This window comes from Oncorhynchus gorbuscha, linkage group LG26, assembly GCF_021184085.1.
Source record: "Oncorhynchus gorbuscha isolate QuinsamMale2020 ecotype Even-year linkage group LG26, OgorEven_v1.0, whole genome shotgun sequence".
Classification (NCBI taxonomy): Eukaryota; Metazoa; Chordata; class Actinopteri; order Salmoniformes; family Salmonidae; genus Oncorhynchus; species Oncorhynchus gorbuscha.
The window spans coordinates 4534939-4552054 of NC_060198.1; the positions used below are offsets into that span (position 1 = coordinate 4534939).

Genomic DNA, 17116 nt, shown 5'->3' on the forward strand with positions numbered 1-17116 from the left:
CCATTTCTTTCCTCTCTCCTGTTGTCTTTCCAGTTTCTCCAGTGAAGCAGGCCAAACCTGTCCCCACTACCACTACGGCCACTGCCATGGTAACACAGGGCTCCATCTTGCAGCTGATCCCCACCTCTTCTAGCTCCGCCTCCCTGTGCACCGTCACCTCACAGAGCGGCCCCACCGGCACCCTGCTCCTCAAGACCACCTCTGGCTCCAACGTGATGGGCCAGAATGGCCAGCCGCTCCTCATCCAGCTGCCTCTCTCTGCCATGGCCAACGGCGGGGCCGGAACCCTGGTCAACATCCCTGTGTCCTCCTTCGCTGCAGTCAACTCACTCAACAAGGCCAAGACCACTACTCCCACCACTACCTATATCCTCAAGGCCGGCCCCACCACCTCCACCATGGCCGGCCCCACCACCTCCACCATGGCCTTGCAGCCCATCTCCTCCACCACCCAGCTCTCCACAGCCATGTCCCCAGCCCAGATGACTCTGGCTCGGGCTGTGTACCAGGGGGGCACTGGGGGGATCAGTACGCCCAGTGCTGGGATGTCAGTGACCACAGCCAGGGCGCCGGTTCAGGCGTCCTCTGGTCCAGCCGCTACTGGCTCGGCAGCTCCAGGACCTCCTTCGGGGACGGCTATGACGTCAAAGACAGGTGGGTTTTCTAGCAACAGGCCTGATAACAATATCCTATACTGTATGTGGACAAGATTAATAATTGCATTTATATGTACAGTTGAAGTCGGAAGTTTACATACACTTTAGCCAACTACATTTAAACTCAGTTTTTCACAATTCCTGACATTTAATCCTCGTAAAAATTCCTTGTCTTTGGTCAGTTTGGATCACCACTTTATTTTATGAATGTGAAATGTCAGAATAATAGTAGAGAGAGATTTATTTCAGCTCTTATTTCTTTCATCACATTCCCAGTGGGTCAGAAGTTTAGTATTTGGTAGCATTGCCTTTAAATGGTTTAAATTGTCAAATGTTTCGGGTAGCCTTCCACAAGCTTCACACAATAATTTGGGTGAATTTGGGCCCATTCCTCCTGACAGAGCTGGTGTAACTGAGTCAGGTTTGTAGGCCTCCTTGCTCACACATGCTTTTTCAGTTCTGCCCACAAATTTTCTTTAGGATAAAGCTCAGGGCTTTGTGATGTCCGCTTGGGGTCAATGTCCATTTGGAAGACGCATTTGCGACCAAGATTAACTTCCTGACTGATGTCTTGATGTTCCTTCAATATATCCACATCATTTTTCTACCTCATGATGCCATCTATTTTGTGAAGTGCAGCAGTCCCTCCTGCAGCAAAGCACCCCTACAACATGATGTTGCCACCCCGTGCTTCATGGTTGGGATGATGTTCTTCGGCTTGCAACCCTCCCCGTTTTTCCTCCAAACATAACGTTGGTCATTATGGCTAAACAGTTCAATTTCTCCAAAAAGTACAATCTTTGTCCCCGTGTGCAGTTGCAAACCGTTGTCTGGCTTTTTTATGGTGGTTTTGGAGCAGTGGCTTCTTCCTCGCTGAGCAGCCTTTCAGGTTATGTCGATATAGGACTTTTGTACCCCTTCCCTCCAGCGTCTTTACAAGGTCCTTTGCTGTTGTTCTGGGATTGATTTGCACTTTTCGCACCAAAGTATGTTCATCTCTAGTTGACGAAACGCGCCTCCTTCTTGAGCGGTATGATGGCTGCGTGGTCCCATGGTGTTTATACGTGCGTACTATTGTTTGTACAGATGAACATGGTACCTTCAGGCGTTTGGAAATTGCTCCCAAGAATGAACCAGACTTGTGGAGGTCTACTATTTATTTTCCTGAGGTCTTGGCTGATTTCTTTTGATTTTCCCATGATGTCAAGCGAAGAGGCACTGAGTTTGAAGGTCGGCCTTGAAATACATCCACAGGTACACCTCCAATTGACAAATGATGTCAATTAGCCTATCAGAAGCTTCTATCAGAAGCTTTTCCAAGCTGTTTAAAGGCACAGTCAAGTTAGTGTATGTAAACTTCTGACCCACTGGAATTGTGATTATAGTGAATTATAAGTGAAATGATCTGTAAACAATTGTTGGAAAAATGACTTCTGTCATGCACAAAGTAGATTTCCTAACCGACATGCCAACCTGCTGTTTGTTAACAAGAAATTTGTGGAGTGGTTGAAAAACTAGGTTTAATGACTCCAACCTAAGTGTATGTAAACTTCCGACTTTCAAAGTGCTCAAAGCACATCCACTCAGGATGTGTGGCACCCAAAGCAGCAAAATCCAAAAACCTGTTGTAAAAGAGAATATTATCTAACTGTTTTCTTTCCTATGTCTGTTCCATCCCTTTCAGATAACCAAGCAACAAGCTCTACCCCAACCAAAACGGGGGCTCGACCCAAAGGCTCCTTCATAGACCTCACTGAGGAGGAGGAGGAGGATGATGATGTGCTAGGTGAGAATGAACCTCAAAACCATCTCCAAATTCCTCCCTTTCAACTCCAGAGAGGTCTACTAAATTATTGAGTTATGCCCTCTAAAATAGTGAATAATGTTGCTAATGATGTGAACAATTCTGGATAAATAAATATGAATTGAATTCCCTCTTCTGTCCTCTATTCTTAATTCCTTATCTTTAATTCTACAGTGACTGGTGTGAGAAAGGCCATTACGACTGCGGTATCGTCCTCTTCAGTTACCCAGCGATCTACTGGACCTCCTCCGCTGATCAGCACTCCTAGTGGTGAGGCATGCACAATACATAGTCATTGATATTGACACTATACACAGGCAGTTAGGAAAGCTAAGGCTAGCTTTTTCAAACATAAATTTTGCTGGGACACTGTTTTGCTGGAGTTCTGGGATACTGTAAAGTCCATGGAGAATAAGAGCACCTCCTCCCAGCTGCCCACTCCACTGAGGCTAGGAAACACTGTCACCACTAATAAATCCACTATAATTGAGAATTTCAATAAGCATTTTTCTACGGCTGGCCATGCTTTCCACCTGGCTACCCCGGTCAACTGCCCGGCACCCCCCACAGCAACTCGCCCAAGCCTCCCCATTTCTTCTTCACCCAAGATAACTGATGTTCTGAAAGAGCTGCACAATCTGGACCCCTACAAATCAGCCGGGCTAGACAATCTGGACCCTCTCTTTCTAAAATGATCAGCCAAAAATGGTTGCAACCCCTATTACTAGCTTGTTCAACCTCTCTTTCGTATCGTCTGAGATTCCCAAAGATTGGAAAGCTGCTGCGATCATCCCCCTCTTCAAAGGGGGAGACACTCTAGACCCAAACTGCTACAGACCTATATCTATCCTACTCTGCCTTTCTAAAGTCTTCAAAAGCCAAGTTAACAAACAGATTACCAACCATTTCGAATCCCACCATACCTTCTCCTCTATGCAATCTGGTTTCAGAGCTGGTCATGGGTGCACCTCAGCCATGCTCAAAGTCCTAAACGATATCATAACCGCCATCGATATGAGACATTACTATGCAGCCATATTCATCGACCTGGCCAAGGCTTTCGACTCTGTCAATCACCACATTCTTATCGGCAGATGAAACAGGCTTGGTTTCTCAAATGACTGCTTCGCCTGGTTTACCAACTACTTCTCAGACAGAGTTCAGTGTGTCTAATCGGAGGGCCTGTTGTCTGGACCTCTGGCGGTCTCTATGGGGGTGCCACAGGGTTCAATTCTTGGGCCGACTCTTCTCTGTATACATCAATGATGTCTCTCTTGCTGCTGGTAATTCTCTGATCCACCTCTACGCAGACGACAACATTTTGTATACTTCTGGCCCTTCTAGTGACTCCCCATCCCGCATGAGGGAGCGTAATCATCTACTGACACTAATTAGCATAACGCAACGGACATAAATATTCCTATTCATGAAAATTTCAAGTGAAATATATTGAGACACAGCTTAGCCTTTTGTTAATCACCTTGTCATCTCAGATTTTCAAAATATGCTTTACAGCCAAAGCTAGACAAGCATTTGTGTAAGTTTATCGATAGCCTAGCATAGCATTTTGTCCAGCTAGCAGCAGGTAACTTGGTCACGGAAATCAGAAAAGCAATCAAATGAAATAGTTTACCTTTGATGAGCTTTGGATGTTTTCACTCACGAGACTCCCAGTTAGATGGCCAATGTTCCTTTTTTCCAAAAATATTATTTTTGTTGGCGAAATAGCTCTGTTTGTTCTTCACGTTTGGCTGAGAAATCGCTCGGAAATTGCAGTCACGAAAACGCCGAAAAATATTCCAAATTAGCTCCATAATATCGACAGAAACATGGCAAACGTTGTTTATAATCAATCCTCAAGGTGTTTTTCAAATATTTATTCGATAATATATCCACCGGGACGATACGTTTTTCAGTAGGACCGATTGGAATAATGGCTACCTCAGTATTTTACGCGAGAATCACTCTGGGAGCATCAGGTGACCACTTGCGCAATGTAGCCGCTTACGGGTATTCTTCAACATAAATGCGTAAACTACGTCACAATGCTGTAGACATCTTGGGGAATACGGAGAAAAAGTAATCTGGTTGATAGCCCAGTCGCTGCTCAATAGGGACGCATTCGAACGCAGCGCTTTCAAAACATGAGGCACTTCCGGATTGGATTTTTCTCAGGCTTTCGCCTGCAACATCAGTTCTGTTATACTCACAGACAATATTTTTACAGTTTTGGAATCTTTAGAGTGTTTTCGATCCTAAGCTGTCAATTATATGCATATTCTAGCATCTTGTCCTGACAAAATATCCCGCTTACTACGGGAATGTTATTTTTCCAAAAATGAAAATACTGCCCCCTAGTCACAAGGTTAACCTCTTGCTCCGAGCCATCCCGGATCCGGTATCGTGACTACAGCCTCAAGCTCATTACCATAACGCAACGTTAACGATTTCTAAAAATCGCAAATGAAATGAAATAAATATGCCTGCTCTCAAGCTTAGCCTTTTCTTAACAACACTGTCATCTCAGATTTTCAAAATATGCTTTTGAACCATAGAAAATCAATCATTTGTGTAAGAGTGTTGATGGCTAGCTTAGCATTTAGCGTAGCATTTAGCACGCAACATATTCACAAAAACCAGCAAAGGAATCAAATAAAATAATTTACCTTTGTAGAACTTCAGATGTTACATAGCAGATGTCCAATTTTTCCTGAAAGATTCTTTGTGCTCCGTTTTGTTACTACGCATTTGGCTACCGAAACTAACCGAAAATTCAGTCACCTAAACGTCAAACTTTTTTCCGAATTAACTCCATAATATCGACTGAAACATGGCAAACGTTGTTTGAATCAATCCTCAAGGTGTTTTGTCAAATATCTCTTCATTGATATGCCGTTCGTGGAAGCATGGTTTTTCTCAGAATCCCATGGAAAAATACCAGCAGCTGAGTTTTGCGCACCAATTTCCACGCAGGACACCGTGCGGACACTTGGCAAATGTAGTCTATTATGGTCAATCTTCCAATGATATGCCTGCAAATACGTCACAATGCTCCAGACCCCTTGGGGAAACGATAGAAAGGGTAGACTCATTTCTGTCGCATTCACAGCCATATAAGGAGATAATGAAAAACGTAGCCTCAGAAATCCTGTTCATTTCCTGGTTGCAGAAACATCTTGGTTTTGCCTGAAGCTTTTGTTCTAGGGCACTCACAGTGAAAATCTTTGCAGTTCTGGAAACGTCAGTGTTTTCTTTCCAAAGCTATCAATTCCATGCATAGTCGAGCATCTTTTTGTGACAAAATATTGCGCTTAAAACGGGCACGTCTTTTTATCCAAAAATGAAATGCTGCCCCTAGAGTCTTAAGAAGTTAACTAACCTCCAGACGAGCTTCGATGCCGTACAACTCTCCTTCCGTTGCCTCCAACTGCTCTTAAATGCAAGTAAAACTAAATGCATACTCTTCAACCGATCGCTGCCCGCCTGTCCAGCATCACTACTCTGGACGTTTGTGACTTAGAGTATGTGGACAACTACAAATACCCAGGTGTCTGGTTAGACTGTAAGCTCTCCTTCCAGACTCACATTAAGCATCTCCAATCCAAAAATAAATCTAGAATCGGCTTCCTATATCGCAACAAAGCATCCTTCACTCATGCTGCCAAACATACCCTCGTAAAACTGACCATCCTACTGATCCTTGACTTCGACCATGTCATTTACAAAATAGCCTCCAACACTTTACTCAACAAATTGGATGCAGTCTATCACAGTGCCATCCGTTTTGTCACCAAAGCCCTATATACTACCCACCATTGCGTCCTGTATGCTCTCATTGGCTGGCCCTGGCGTCATACTCGACGCCAAACTCAGTGGCTCCAGGTCATCTACAAGTCTCTGCTAGGTAAAGCCCCGCCTTATCTCAGCTCACTGGTCACAATATCAGCACCCACCGTATCACGCGCTCCAGCAGGTATATCTCACTGGTCGCCCCCAAAGCCAATTCCTCCTTTGGCCGTCTTTACTTCCAGTTCTCTGCTGCCAATGACTGGAACAAACAGCAAAATTCACTGAAGTTGGAGACTAGAGGTCGACCGATTATGATTTTTCAATACCGAATACCGCCAAAAAAAAGCCCATACCGATTAATCGGCCCATATCGATTAATCGGCAAGTATATATATTTGTAATGATGACAATTACAACAATACTGTATGAACACTTATTTTAACTTAACTTCTTGACGCTACCCATCCCTTTAGCGGGATAATTGTCATCAACAACCGCTGAATTGCATAGCGCCACATTCAAATAAATATTACTAAAAATATTTATATTCACTAGTGCAATATAGCAAACACAGCTTAGCCTTTTGTTAATCCACCTGTCGTGTCAGATTTTGAAAATATGCTTTACAGCAAAAGCAATCCAAGCGTTTGTAAGTTTATCGATCACTCGACAAAACATTATGTACACCTAGCATCAAAGAAGGAAGCCTATACAGAATAAACATAATCCAAAACATGCATCCTGTTTGCAATTAAAACTGCAAAAAATGTGGCAAAGAAATTAACTTTATGTCCTGAATACAAAGTGTTATTTTTGGGGCAAATCCAACACAACATATCACTGAGGACCACGTTTCATATACTGAACAAAAATATAAATGCAACATGCAACAATTTCTAAGATTTTATGTTGTTACAGTTCATAGGAGGAAATAAGTCAATTGAAATAAATAGATTCGGCCTTAATCTATGGATTTCACATGCTGGAAATACAGATATGCATCTGTTGGTCACAGATACCTTAAAACAATGGGCCTCACTATGGGCCTCACAGTATCTTCACAGTCTCTTCACAGTATTACTGTGCATTCAAATTGCCATCAATAAAATGTAATTGTGTTCGTTGTCTGTAGTTTATGCCTGCCCATACCATATCCCCACTGCCACCATGGGGCACTCTGTTCACAACGTTGACATGAGCAAACAGCTTGCCCTCACAACGCCATAAACGTGGTCTGTGGTTGTGAGGCCGGTAGGACATACTGCAATATCTCGAAAACAACGATGAGAGAAATTAACATTAAATTCTCTGGCAACAGCTCTGGTGGACATTCCTGCAGGCAGCATGCAAATTGCACACTCCCTCAACTTGAGACATCTGTGACATTGTATTTTGTGACAAAACTGCACATTGCATGTATGGGAAATTTCTGGGATCTTTTATTTCAGCTCATGAAACATGGGACTAACACTTTACAAGTTGCGTTTTCATGTATTTTTTCAATATATGATTATGATGGTCATAATGCTCCTTGGCAGGGTCATAAGCAAGCATAGTAGTGGGGCTGGCTCATGTTATGAGTATGCCTGTCATTGGCAGGGACTAGGGAATTTTTTATGGTAAAAAGAAACATAATTTTTTAAAATCCTAGAAGATAACCTGGTCCAGTCTGCTTTCCAACAGACACCTCTCAGAAGGACAATAACTTAAAACAAGGCCAAATATACACTGGAGTTGCTTACCAAGACAATGTTGAATGTTCCTGAGTGGTCTAGTTTCAGTTTTGACTTAAATCGGCTTGAATATCTATGGCAAGACTTGAAAATGGCTGTCTAGCAATGATCAACAACCAATTTGACAGAGCTTGAGGAATTGTAATAATAAAATAATGTGCAAAGCTCTTTGATTTACCATAAATAGTCACAGCTGTAATCTCTGCTAAAGGTTATTCTAACATGTATTGACTCAGGGGGTTGAATACTCTAATCAAGATATGTTAAATAAAAAAAATGTATAATGTTTTTTATATATACAAATATTCAAATTTTACTTCCACTTTCACATTTAGTATTTTGTGTAGATTGTTGACAAAAAAATGACAAATCAATTTTAATCCCACTTTGTTAACAGCAAAATGTGGAGGCGCTGTAAAGTCTAAGATCTTTGATTGGCTGAGGCAGAATTTGTGACCGGAAATAATCAATGCCAGCTGGACTTGTTAGCATATGGCTAAGTGTGCCAGGATATCTAATTGGAATAGCTAACATGTAGCGTTCTATCACGTGCAAGTACGTAGACCATTTTAAATTGCAGATGCGGAGTTGGACAAAAAGTTTACGTTTAAACATTTTCTAATGTTCACATATGGACCCCATATCACCCTGATATTACTATAACACCCATGAGATTCTAATCTTAATTGCTGGATGTTTTATGATTGTGGTCAGTCAGTTGACACAATTTAATAGAATTCCAATCTATTAGCCTAGCCATGCCTGTTATTTAATGTGTATAAGTGTTATAAGTCAGCTCTGTCTATTTGCTCTGTAAAAGTGGTTTTGAGTAAAAGTTTGCATATAGTTTTTTTACTGAAAGAATCTTGTGATCCATGCAGATTTGAGGAGGGGGATGCTTATTTTGTTATCTAATTTGACATTGTCCTCTCTTTACAGGCACAACATCAAGAGCATCTCCTCAACAGTCAGTTGGCGGTCCTCATCTGACAGTTCACTACCGCCCCCCTCTGGTGAGTTTGTTACCGCTGAATCTATTTCTCATATTCATATTTTTATTTGATTCATTTGAGTTCCTAACACAACACAATGAAATACAAATAGGCAGCTCCTTGGCCACCCATATAAAGTAATGACCTTTAAAGATTTATCCTTTTCATATTTAATATAGCTTTTGTAAAATAACATTAAAATATATTGTACTGAAGGACACGTGTTTTTGTTACAAAGGTTACTAGAGCGTGAAATCATCAAATATTTCAGAGAGATTTACTGACCTCATCACATTGATAGAGTCTTAAATGGGTCTTCTTTGTGATGTCACACACTGTCACATGATTACCATCATGTGATATGCTTTAAAATGGCTTTTTACCTTTGTTATACTGAATGACATTGAGGAAGCGCAAAATTCCGGACAAAAGTTGTTCAAGTTTTTAAATATTTTTTCGATACAGTATGTCGCCCATTAATCTATATATTTTTGCACACACTAACACACACAAAAAAAGATGGTTGCCTTGCTTCAAGTCCTTAGGAAACTGCAGATTTTTTAAAATGTATTATTTCTAACATTGTTAGCCCAGAAAATCTCAAGTGTTCTTACATACAGCCGGGAAGAACTATTGGAGATAAGAGCGACGTCAATTTACCAACATTACGACCAGGAATATTTATTTCCCGAAGCAAATCTTTTGTCCGGACCTCCACCCTGGACAATGGATATAATCCCAGAGGCCGACCCAAAACATCGTCGTCACTGCAGGAGAGGCAGATGGAGCGGCCTCCTGGTTAGACTTAGAATGGCGAGCACACCACTCGCCGCTTCCGAGCATATTAGTCGCAAATGTCCAGTCTCTAGACAACAAGGTGGACAAAATTAGGGCATGAGTTGCCTTCCAGAGAGACATTAGAGATTTTAACATTCTCTGTTTCACGGAAACATGGCTCTCTCGGCATATGTTGTCAGAGTTGGTACAGCCACCAGGTTTCTTCATACATCACGCCGACAGAAACAAACATCTCTCTGGTAAGAAGGGCGGGGATGTATGCCTCATGATTAACGACACATGGTGTAACAATAAAAACATACAGGAACTTGAGTCCTTTTGTTCACCTGACCTAGAATTCCATACAATCAAATGCCGACTGCATTATCTCCCAAGAGAATTCTCTTCGATTATAGTCACACCCATGTATATCCCACCCCCACTTCAACGGCCCTGAAAGAACTGCACTGGACTCTATGTAAACTGGAAACCATATATCCTGAGGATGCATTTATTGTAGCTGGGGATTTTAACAAAGCTAATTTGAGAACAAGGCTATCTAAATTCTACCAGCAAATTGACTGTAGTACCCACTCGAGCAAAACACTGGACCACTGCTACTCTAACTTCCATGATGCATACAAGTTCCTCCCCCGTCCTCCCTTCGGCAAATCCAACCATGACACCATCTTGCTCATACCGTCCAATAGGCAGAACCACAAATAGGGTGACGAGATCCATTCAACGCTGGTCTGACCAATCGGAATCCACACTTCAAGAGTGGGCTGGAAAATGTTCCGGGAAGCCTCAGACAATAACATATATTTATGCAAATTTATTAGGAAGCAAATTTATTAGGAAGTGCATTGGAGATGTTGTACCCACTGTGACCATTAAAACCTACCCCAACCAGAAACCGTGGATGGATGGCAGGGAATATGGCCAAATATAAACAGTGTAGTTATTCCCTCCACAAGGCAATTAAACAAGTGAAATGTCGGTGTAGGGACAAAATGGAGTCGCAGTTCAGCGGCCCAGACACGATGTATGTAGCAGGGTCTACAGGCAATTACAGACTTCAAAAAGAAAACCAGCCACGTCACGGACACCGACGTCTTGCTTCCAGACAAGCAAAACACCTTCCTTGCCCGCTTTGAGGATAATACAGTGCCACCAACTCAGCCCGCTACCAAGGACTGCGGGCCCCCAACCTCTCCTTCTCCGTGGCCGACGTAAAACATTTAAATGTGTTAACCCTCGCAAGGCTGCAGGCCCAGATTCATATTCCATCCCTTTACATTTGTGTTTATAAGGTAGTGTGAATTTGTTATATTACTTGTTAGATATTACTGCACTGTCGGAACTGGAAGCACAAGCATTTTGCTACACTCGCATTAACATCTGCTAATCATGTATATGTGACCAGATTTGATTTGAATTATGCTATGGGTGTTCATTTATATTTTTACGATTAATTTCTACATTTTAAAAATACTTTTGTCATTAGAATTTTAACCCGGACAGTTACACTGAAGGACATTTTGACATTTTAAAGCTCAATAACTACCTTAATTTAATAGTTTGCAACACAAATATTTCTGTGTCAAATGAAGGGTAAGAGTTGAGTGATTTAATATTATATTTATACATATTTATCTTCTGTAAAATGAATGGCCTTCGGACACCAAATGTACACATCTCGTCTTTGGCCCATATATGTTTATGTATGAAATCCGTCCTTCAGTATCACGCTTTTGTCCTTTGGCACAACAAAAGTTTCATGTTATAACAAATGTCACCCGTGATGCTGAATAACAGTAGCTTTGTTATCCCATGTTTTCACTAGTTTACAAAATGTAATCATGAAATTCATATTTACTTGTTTTATGAATACTGAATATTATAATTGTAAACTATTTTATGGCATTTTAAGGTATTTCAAGGAACATTATCTTTATACTGTAGATGCCATTATCTAATAAGGAGAGGGCTGCACGGCACAGACAAAAGATTAACGCAGATCCAGTTGTTAGGGAGGACAGACTAGCCAGAAGAAAAGCAAGGTATTGTTTTCATGGCTTCATGTTACTGTCAGCAACAGAATAGGATATAATAGAATATAAAGCTAGGTGGATAACACTTAACATTAAGTTGTGCTATTACACTGTAGTTAATGTTTTATTGCACTGCAGTTAAGGTATAACTGATGAATTATATTAGTTAATATAATATTACACACACATATGGATAAAAAATGGATTTTGAATTATTTTAGTTAAATGCTGCTTCTCATTTGGGGCACTATGAAAAATTGAGACTGTACAAGTTTGAATTGAAGTAGTTTGATGGGCATTTTATCTATCTATTTTGTGTAGGTATCTTGAAATTGCATTTGTGTACCTGCATTGAATCGAAATTTACCAGTTGCAGTGTAATAATGCATAATACTTAACTATCATGTAATAATGCATCTTAATGCAATGTAAAGTGTTTTCCGCAAGCTCAAATTACAGTAGAGTGATTATTATTAACATTAGCAGTGAAATAGTAACAAACATATTTGGGAGAGGGAGTTGATTTAACTTCTAAACTTTGAATAAGTGTTATCATTGTATAGCTTACTATTAATAAACTACTAATAACATTTCATGGATGCAAATCCTATTCTGTGCCCGTGTCAACTATTGCACTTTCATTTTTTAGCTATCAGAGAAGAAAAAAGGTTGTCAATCCTGATCATCCACCGATCCATACAATGACACAATCTAATGCTGAAAAAAAGAGGGGAAAATTGAGATTAAATCAGAGGAGGTGGCGTGAAAAAAATTGAAAAAATTATTGTGGTGATGAATTTAACTCCAGTGTCCACTGAAGGAAACTATTTTGAGCAGCCCCCTGAAATACTTGTACAAGTACAACATGAACCTGCACCTCCAGAGCTGGAGCAACCATCTGAGTGCTTGACTCCAGAACTAGAGCAATCCCTTGAGCCTCAATCTCAAACACTGGAGCAACCACTTGCTTCCTCTACTCCATAAAAAGTGAAAAGGGTATCAAAGCGTTGCAAGCGGCTGCAAAAAAAAACCGAGAACTAAAGAACAAAATTCTCCAACTGGAAATGCAACTAAAACAATCGCAACAAAAAAGTGACAAATTACGAAAGGGCATGCAAAGGTCAAATCAAATGAAACACAATCTAACTGAAAAATACAGGCCACGAGGGGAAAAGAAAATGTATTCCGCGAGGAAAACACTGGTCATTGCATTTCTTAGTAGAGATGAAAATAGTGGCCTTGACACGGTCATGCAAAAGAAGATTCAGAGGCGCATACTCATGATCTCTAAAATAACGCCATGCAGAGTACAATTCAGAGGTGGATGGGACACTCGCTGTCATACAGACAGTTTTTACCACTGTGGCCACTTTACATTACAGAGCCGAAGGCACATGACCTCAACACCTGTGCGTGTCTCGATCACGAGAATGTGAAACTTCTAGTTGACAGGTTGAGCCAAAGCGGGTTGCTGCAAACCTCAAGCGTTTCCGAGTTACTGTCTTCCATTGTCTGTGATCTCAAGAACAGGCAATGCATGTACCGTCTTTGTGCAAAATTATGCTATGATGAAATAGAGTTGGTCCTACCTGAAGAGAATGTACTAATTTCCTAGCAACAGTGGCAAAGGAAGAAATCAAGCAATGGAGAAAGGTCATTCATTCTCAAATTTTGTCAGAAAAAAAAACAGATGGGCAAGTGGCTTGATCTGGTTAAAAACTTGAACGAGTAACTGGATGCACTTGAGAGGCACCAGTTTAACTGGCTGCACCAAGTTGAGCAGTGCCAAAACTGTAAAGACACACTTAAAGAACACAAGGTTGTAATCCACATGGACTTTTCTGTAAATTATGCATGTCAGCTGCATACAGAGGTTCAGGCTTTTCATTTTGGGGGCGGCCGTAAGAAGGCAACTATACACAAGTGTTGTGTACACACCACAGGAATGCCAATCCTATGCCGCCATTTCAGAGTCCTTCCGGGCATGACGACCGTGTGGACTCATCTGAAGCCTTTCTTGGATGATAGGAAGGGAAAAAAACATCCCCAACCACACTACATGCATGAGTGATGGCCCCGTCACGCAATATAGAAATAAAAATAATTTCTACCTCTTGAGCACGGTGTCATTTCTCATGGGTTTCAAAGAGGTCATTTATTTTAGAAGTCCCACGGAAAAGGTGCTCTTGATGGGATCGGTGGTTCAATTAAACGTTGTGTAGATGAGTTTGTCAAAAAGGGCGGTGACCTCCAGAGCCCAAAGGAGCTCTACACCATGCTGGAGAAAACGCAGTCAAGCGCAAAATACTTCTGGATTGAGGATGAGATTAACCGATTCTGATGAAGCAGTTCCAAATTGGTTGCCAGCTGTCAAATAAACCTTAAAAATCCACCAGATCATCGCAAAGGAACCTGGAAAGATACACCATCGAGAGGTGTCCTGCTTCTGCTCCCGAGCAGGTAACCCCTGTGAGTGCAATGCTCCAACAGAGGTGGACTTTCAGAACCAAAATGCAGAAGCAGAAGACAACCTGTCCCCAATGGTGAAACCACCAGAGGACTTAAAAGGAAAGTTCATAATAGTCAATTACGATTACCAGCCATTTGTTGGCCAAGTTTTAAAGGTTGTAGGAGAGGAGATGGAAATCAGTTACATGCAACAAGCAGCTGAAAGAGAATTCATTTGCATGGCCCCAAGTTCAGAACATCACATACTACTTCAAGTCGGATGTCCAAGCAGTAATCTCCCAACCAGAGCCGTGTACTACAACACGAAGGAATTCAAAACTCTGCAACTGACTGGGAAATGTTTACAGAGCTTCATTCGTCCAAATTCAAAACTCTGCAACTCTGACGGGGAAAAGTTGACCAAATTCCAAGATACACACCAGTTAGGCTACAGAATACTACATAGGCCTACACAAGAAAACGACATACACAAGCAATCTAAAAAGAAATCGATGTTTTAAAGATGTTATTGAATGATGAGTTCAATTTGAGAACATTGATGAGTTCCATTTGATGTTCAAACAATGGATTTGGTTAATATTCTGTTCAGAATACAGAAATGTTTTGTTTTGAAGTTGGTGTAATAATTGTTTGCATTTTCTTTCAAATGCCTGATGTAATGTCATGACATTACTTTGAGAACGACATCCACTGTTTCGTGACGATTTTAAGCAAAACTACAGTTTTTTGCCCAATGTTTATGGAATGTTTTTTAATGAATGGCTTTGTGGAAAAATTGATGTGAAAAATGTATAACTAGCCACGTTAAACAATGACACTTAATATAATGTTTACATACCCTACATTACTTGGTTCTGTAGCTCAGTTGGTAGAGCATGGCGCTTGTAACACCAGGGTAGTGGGTTCGATCCCCGGGACCACCCATACGTAGAATGTATGCACACATGACTGTAAGTCGCTTTGGATAAAAGCGTCTGCTAAATGGCATATATTATTATATATTATTACTCATATCATATGTATATACTGTACTCTGCACCATCTACTGCATCTTGCCATCTTTATGTAATACATGTGTCACTAGCCACTTTAAACAATGCCACTTAATATAATGTCTACATACCCTACATTACTCGTCTCATATGTGTATATACTGTACTCTATACCATCTACTGCATCTTGCCTATGCCATTCTGTACCATCACTCATTCATTTATCTTTATGTACATATTCTTCATCCCTTTACACTTCTGTGTATAAGGTAGTTGTTGTGAAATTGTTAGGTTAGATTACTCGTTGGTTATTACTGCATTGTTGGAACTACAGTTAATGCTACACCCGCATTAACATCTGCTAACCAGTTGTATGTGACTAATAAAATTTGATTTGAACTAGAAGCACAAGCATTTCGCTATACTCGAATTAACATCTGCTAACCATGTATGTGTATGTGACAAATAAAATTTGATTTGTAATTTTGAGGGGAAAAAACAGTGTTGTACTGAATTACATTTTACTAGGGTACATTCATATAAATCACAATAAAAATGAATTATTGGCTTTATTCTGGAATGTAACTAATATAAGGGCATAGGTGACACTCCAATGAACATTTAAAAAAAATACTTTTAGGGAATTGTAATTGCTGTTTTCTTTTTTTCCTACTTTGAAAACCTTAAGTCTTTTACCTAATATATTTTGATTTTTCGAAAGCTATACATTTGTGATATGTTTTCCTGCATATTTCTTGCCCTAATTAATTTCAATCTCCTCTTGTTTCCCTCCCAGGACTCCCCATCCAAAGCACGCATGGGAAACAATACCACTCCAACCAAGCCCCCCCCTGTCACCCTGCCCCCGTTACCCTCAGCTCCCTTGCCTCCTGGCCGGCTACCCATGGAGGCCAACCAAACCACGCCCCCCCAGCAGCCCCAGCTGAAGTTGGCCAGGGTGCAAAACCAGAATGGCATCGTCCTGTCCTGGTGTGTGGCAGAGACTGACCTGACCTGTGCAGGGGTGGAAAGCTACCACCTGTACGCGTACCACCAGGACAACGCTGGGTCGGCCGGTAATGGCCCTGGAGCGGGGCAGCACTGGAAGAAGATTGGGGAGGTGAAGGCACTGCCACTGCCCATGGCCTGTACCCTCACCCAATTCGTTTCTGGATCTACGTATTACTTTGCTGTCCGGGCCCGGGATGTGTACGGGCGCTTGGGGACTTTCTGTGAGCCGCAGTGCACTGACGTCATCAGCGCGACGACTCCTAGCTGAGCCAACCAGGAATGGAAAAGGCATTTCATGTGACAGGAAGTTGATAGCATTCCACCTGCTTCTTTTTTAAGGTATTCTGGAGGACCCTGACTGAGATTGCTTTAGTGTTAACACTTGTGAACGTACACAAACACACACCATGAGAAAACATCTAAATGTACACTGTTGGACTCCAGACTACTCTGATTGGAGAAAGGATATGGCAACGGTTATCGTTGTGCCTATCATTGTATATTCTTTGTGTGTTAAGCTATTGTACATAAGTGAATTGTTCCCCATGGCAGGTCAGATATTTATATGTTGACTTCTGTTACCCTTGTCCAGATAATTTTTTTTTTGCTTTATAAAAAAATAAGTAAAAGAAAATACATTTTAACGTTCACAGAAATTGCACAGGAATGCAACATAGGTGTTAGAACTTAAATGATGTTAGAACGATGATAGTAATTTTGTATGTATTGTCTGGTAACCAGACTTAATAGGAATGACAAATTCAATAAAACGTTTTATTGGAAAGTTTACAAGTGTCGAGATTCATTTTGTTAGCCTGTGTTTACACAGCTGTCCCCAT

General features: G+C 41.1%; 1 protein-coding gene across 2 annotated transcripts in view; it reads left to right on the plus strand.

The window, feature by feature from the left end:
- LOC124015306 (activating transcription factor 7-interacting protein 1-like) overlaps positions 1-17064 on the plus strand; it is a 61224-nt gene extending 44160 nt beyond the window's left edge. For both annotated transcript variants that reach the window (XM_046330462.1, XM_046330463.1), the window contains 5 exons: positions 34-654; positions 2341-2442; positions 2635-2730; positions 8922-8995; positions 16063-17064. In XM_046330462.1, coding sequence (XP_046186418.1) covers positions 34-654; positions 2341-2442; positions 2635-2730; positions 8922-8995; positions 16063-16545 — 1376 coding nt within the window. In that variant the 3' untranslated portion in view covers positions 16546-17064. The remainder of the gene's footprint in view (positions 1-33; positions 655-2340; positions 2443-2634; positions 2731-8921; positions 8996-16062) is intronic.
- Positions 17065-17116: the final 52 nt, after the last annotated feature.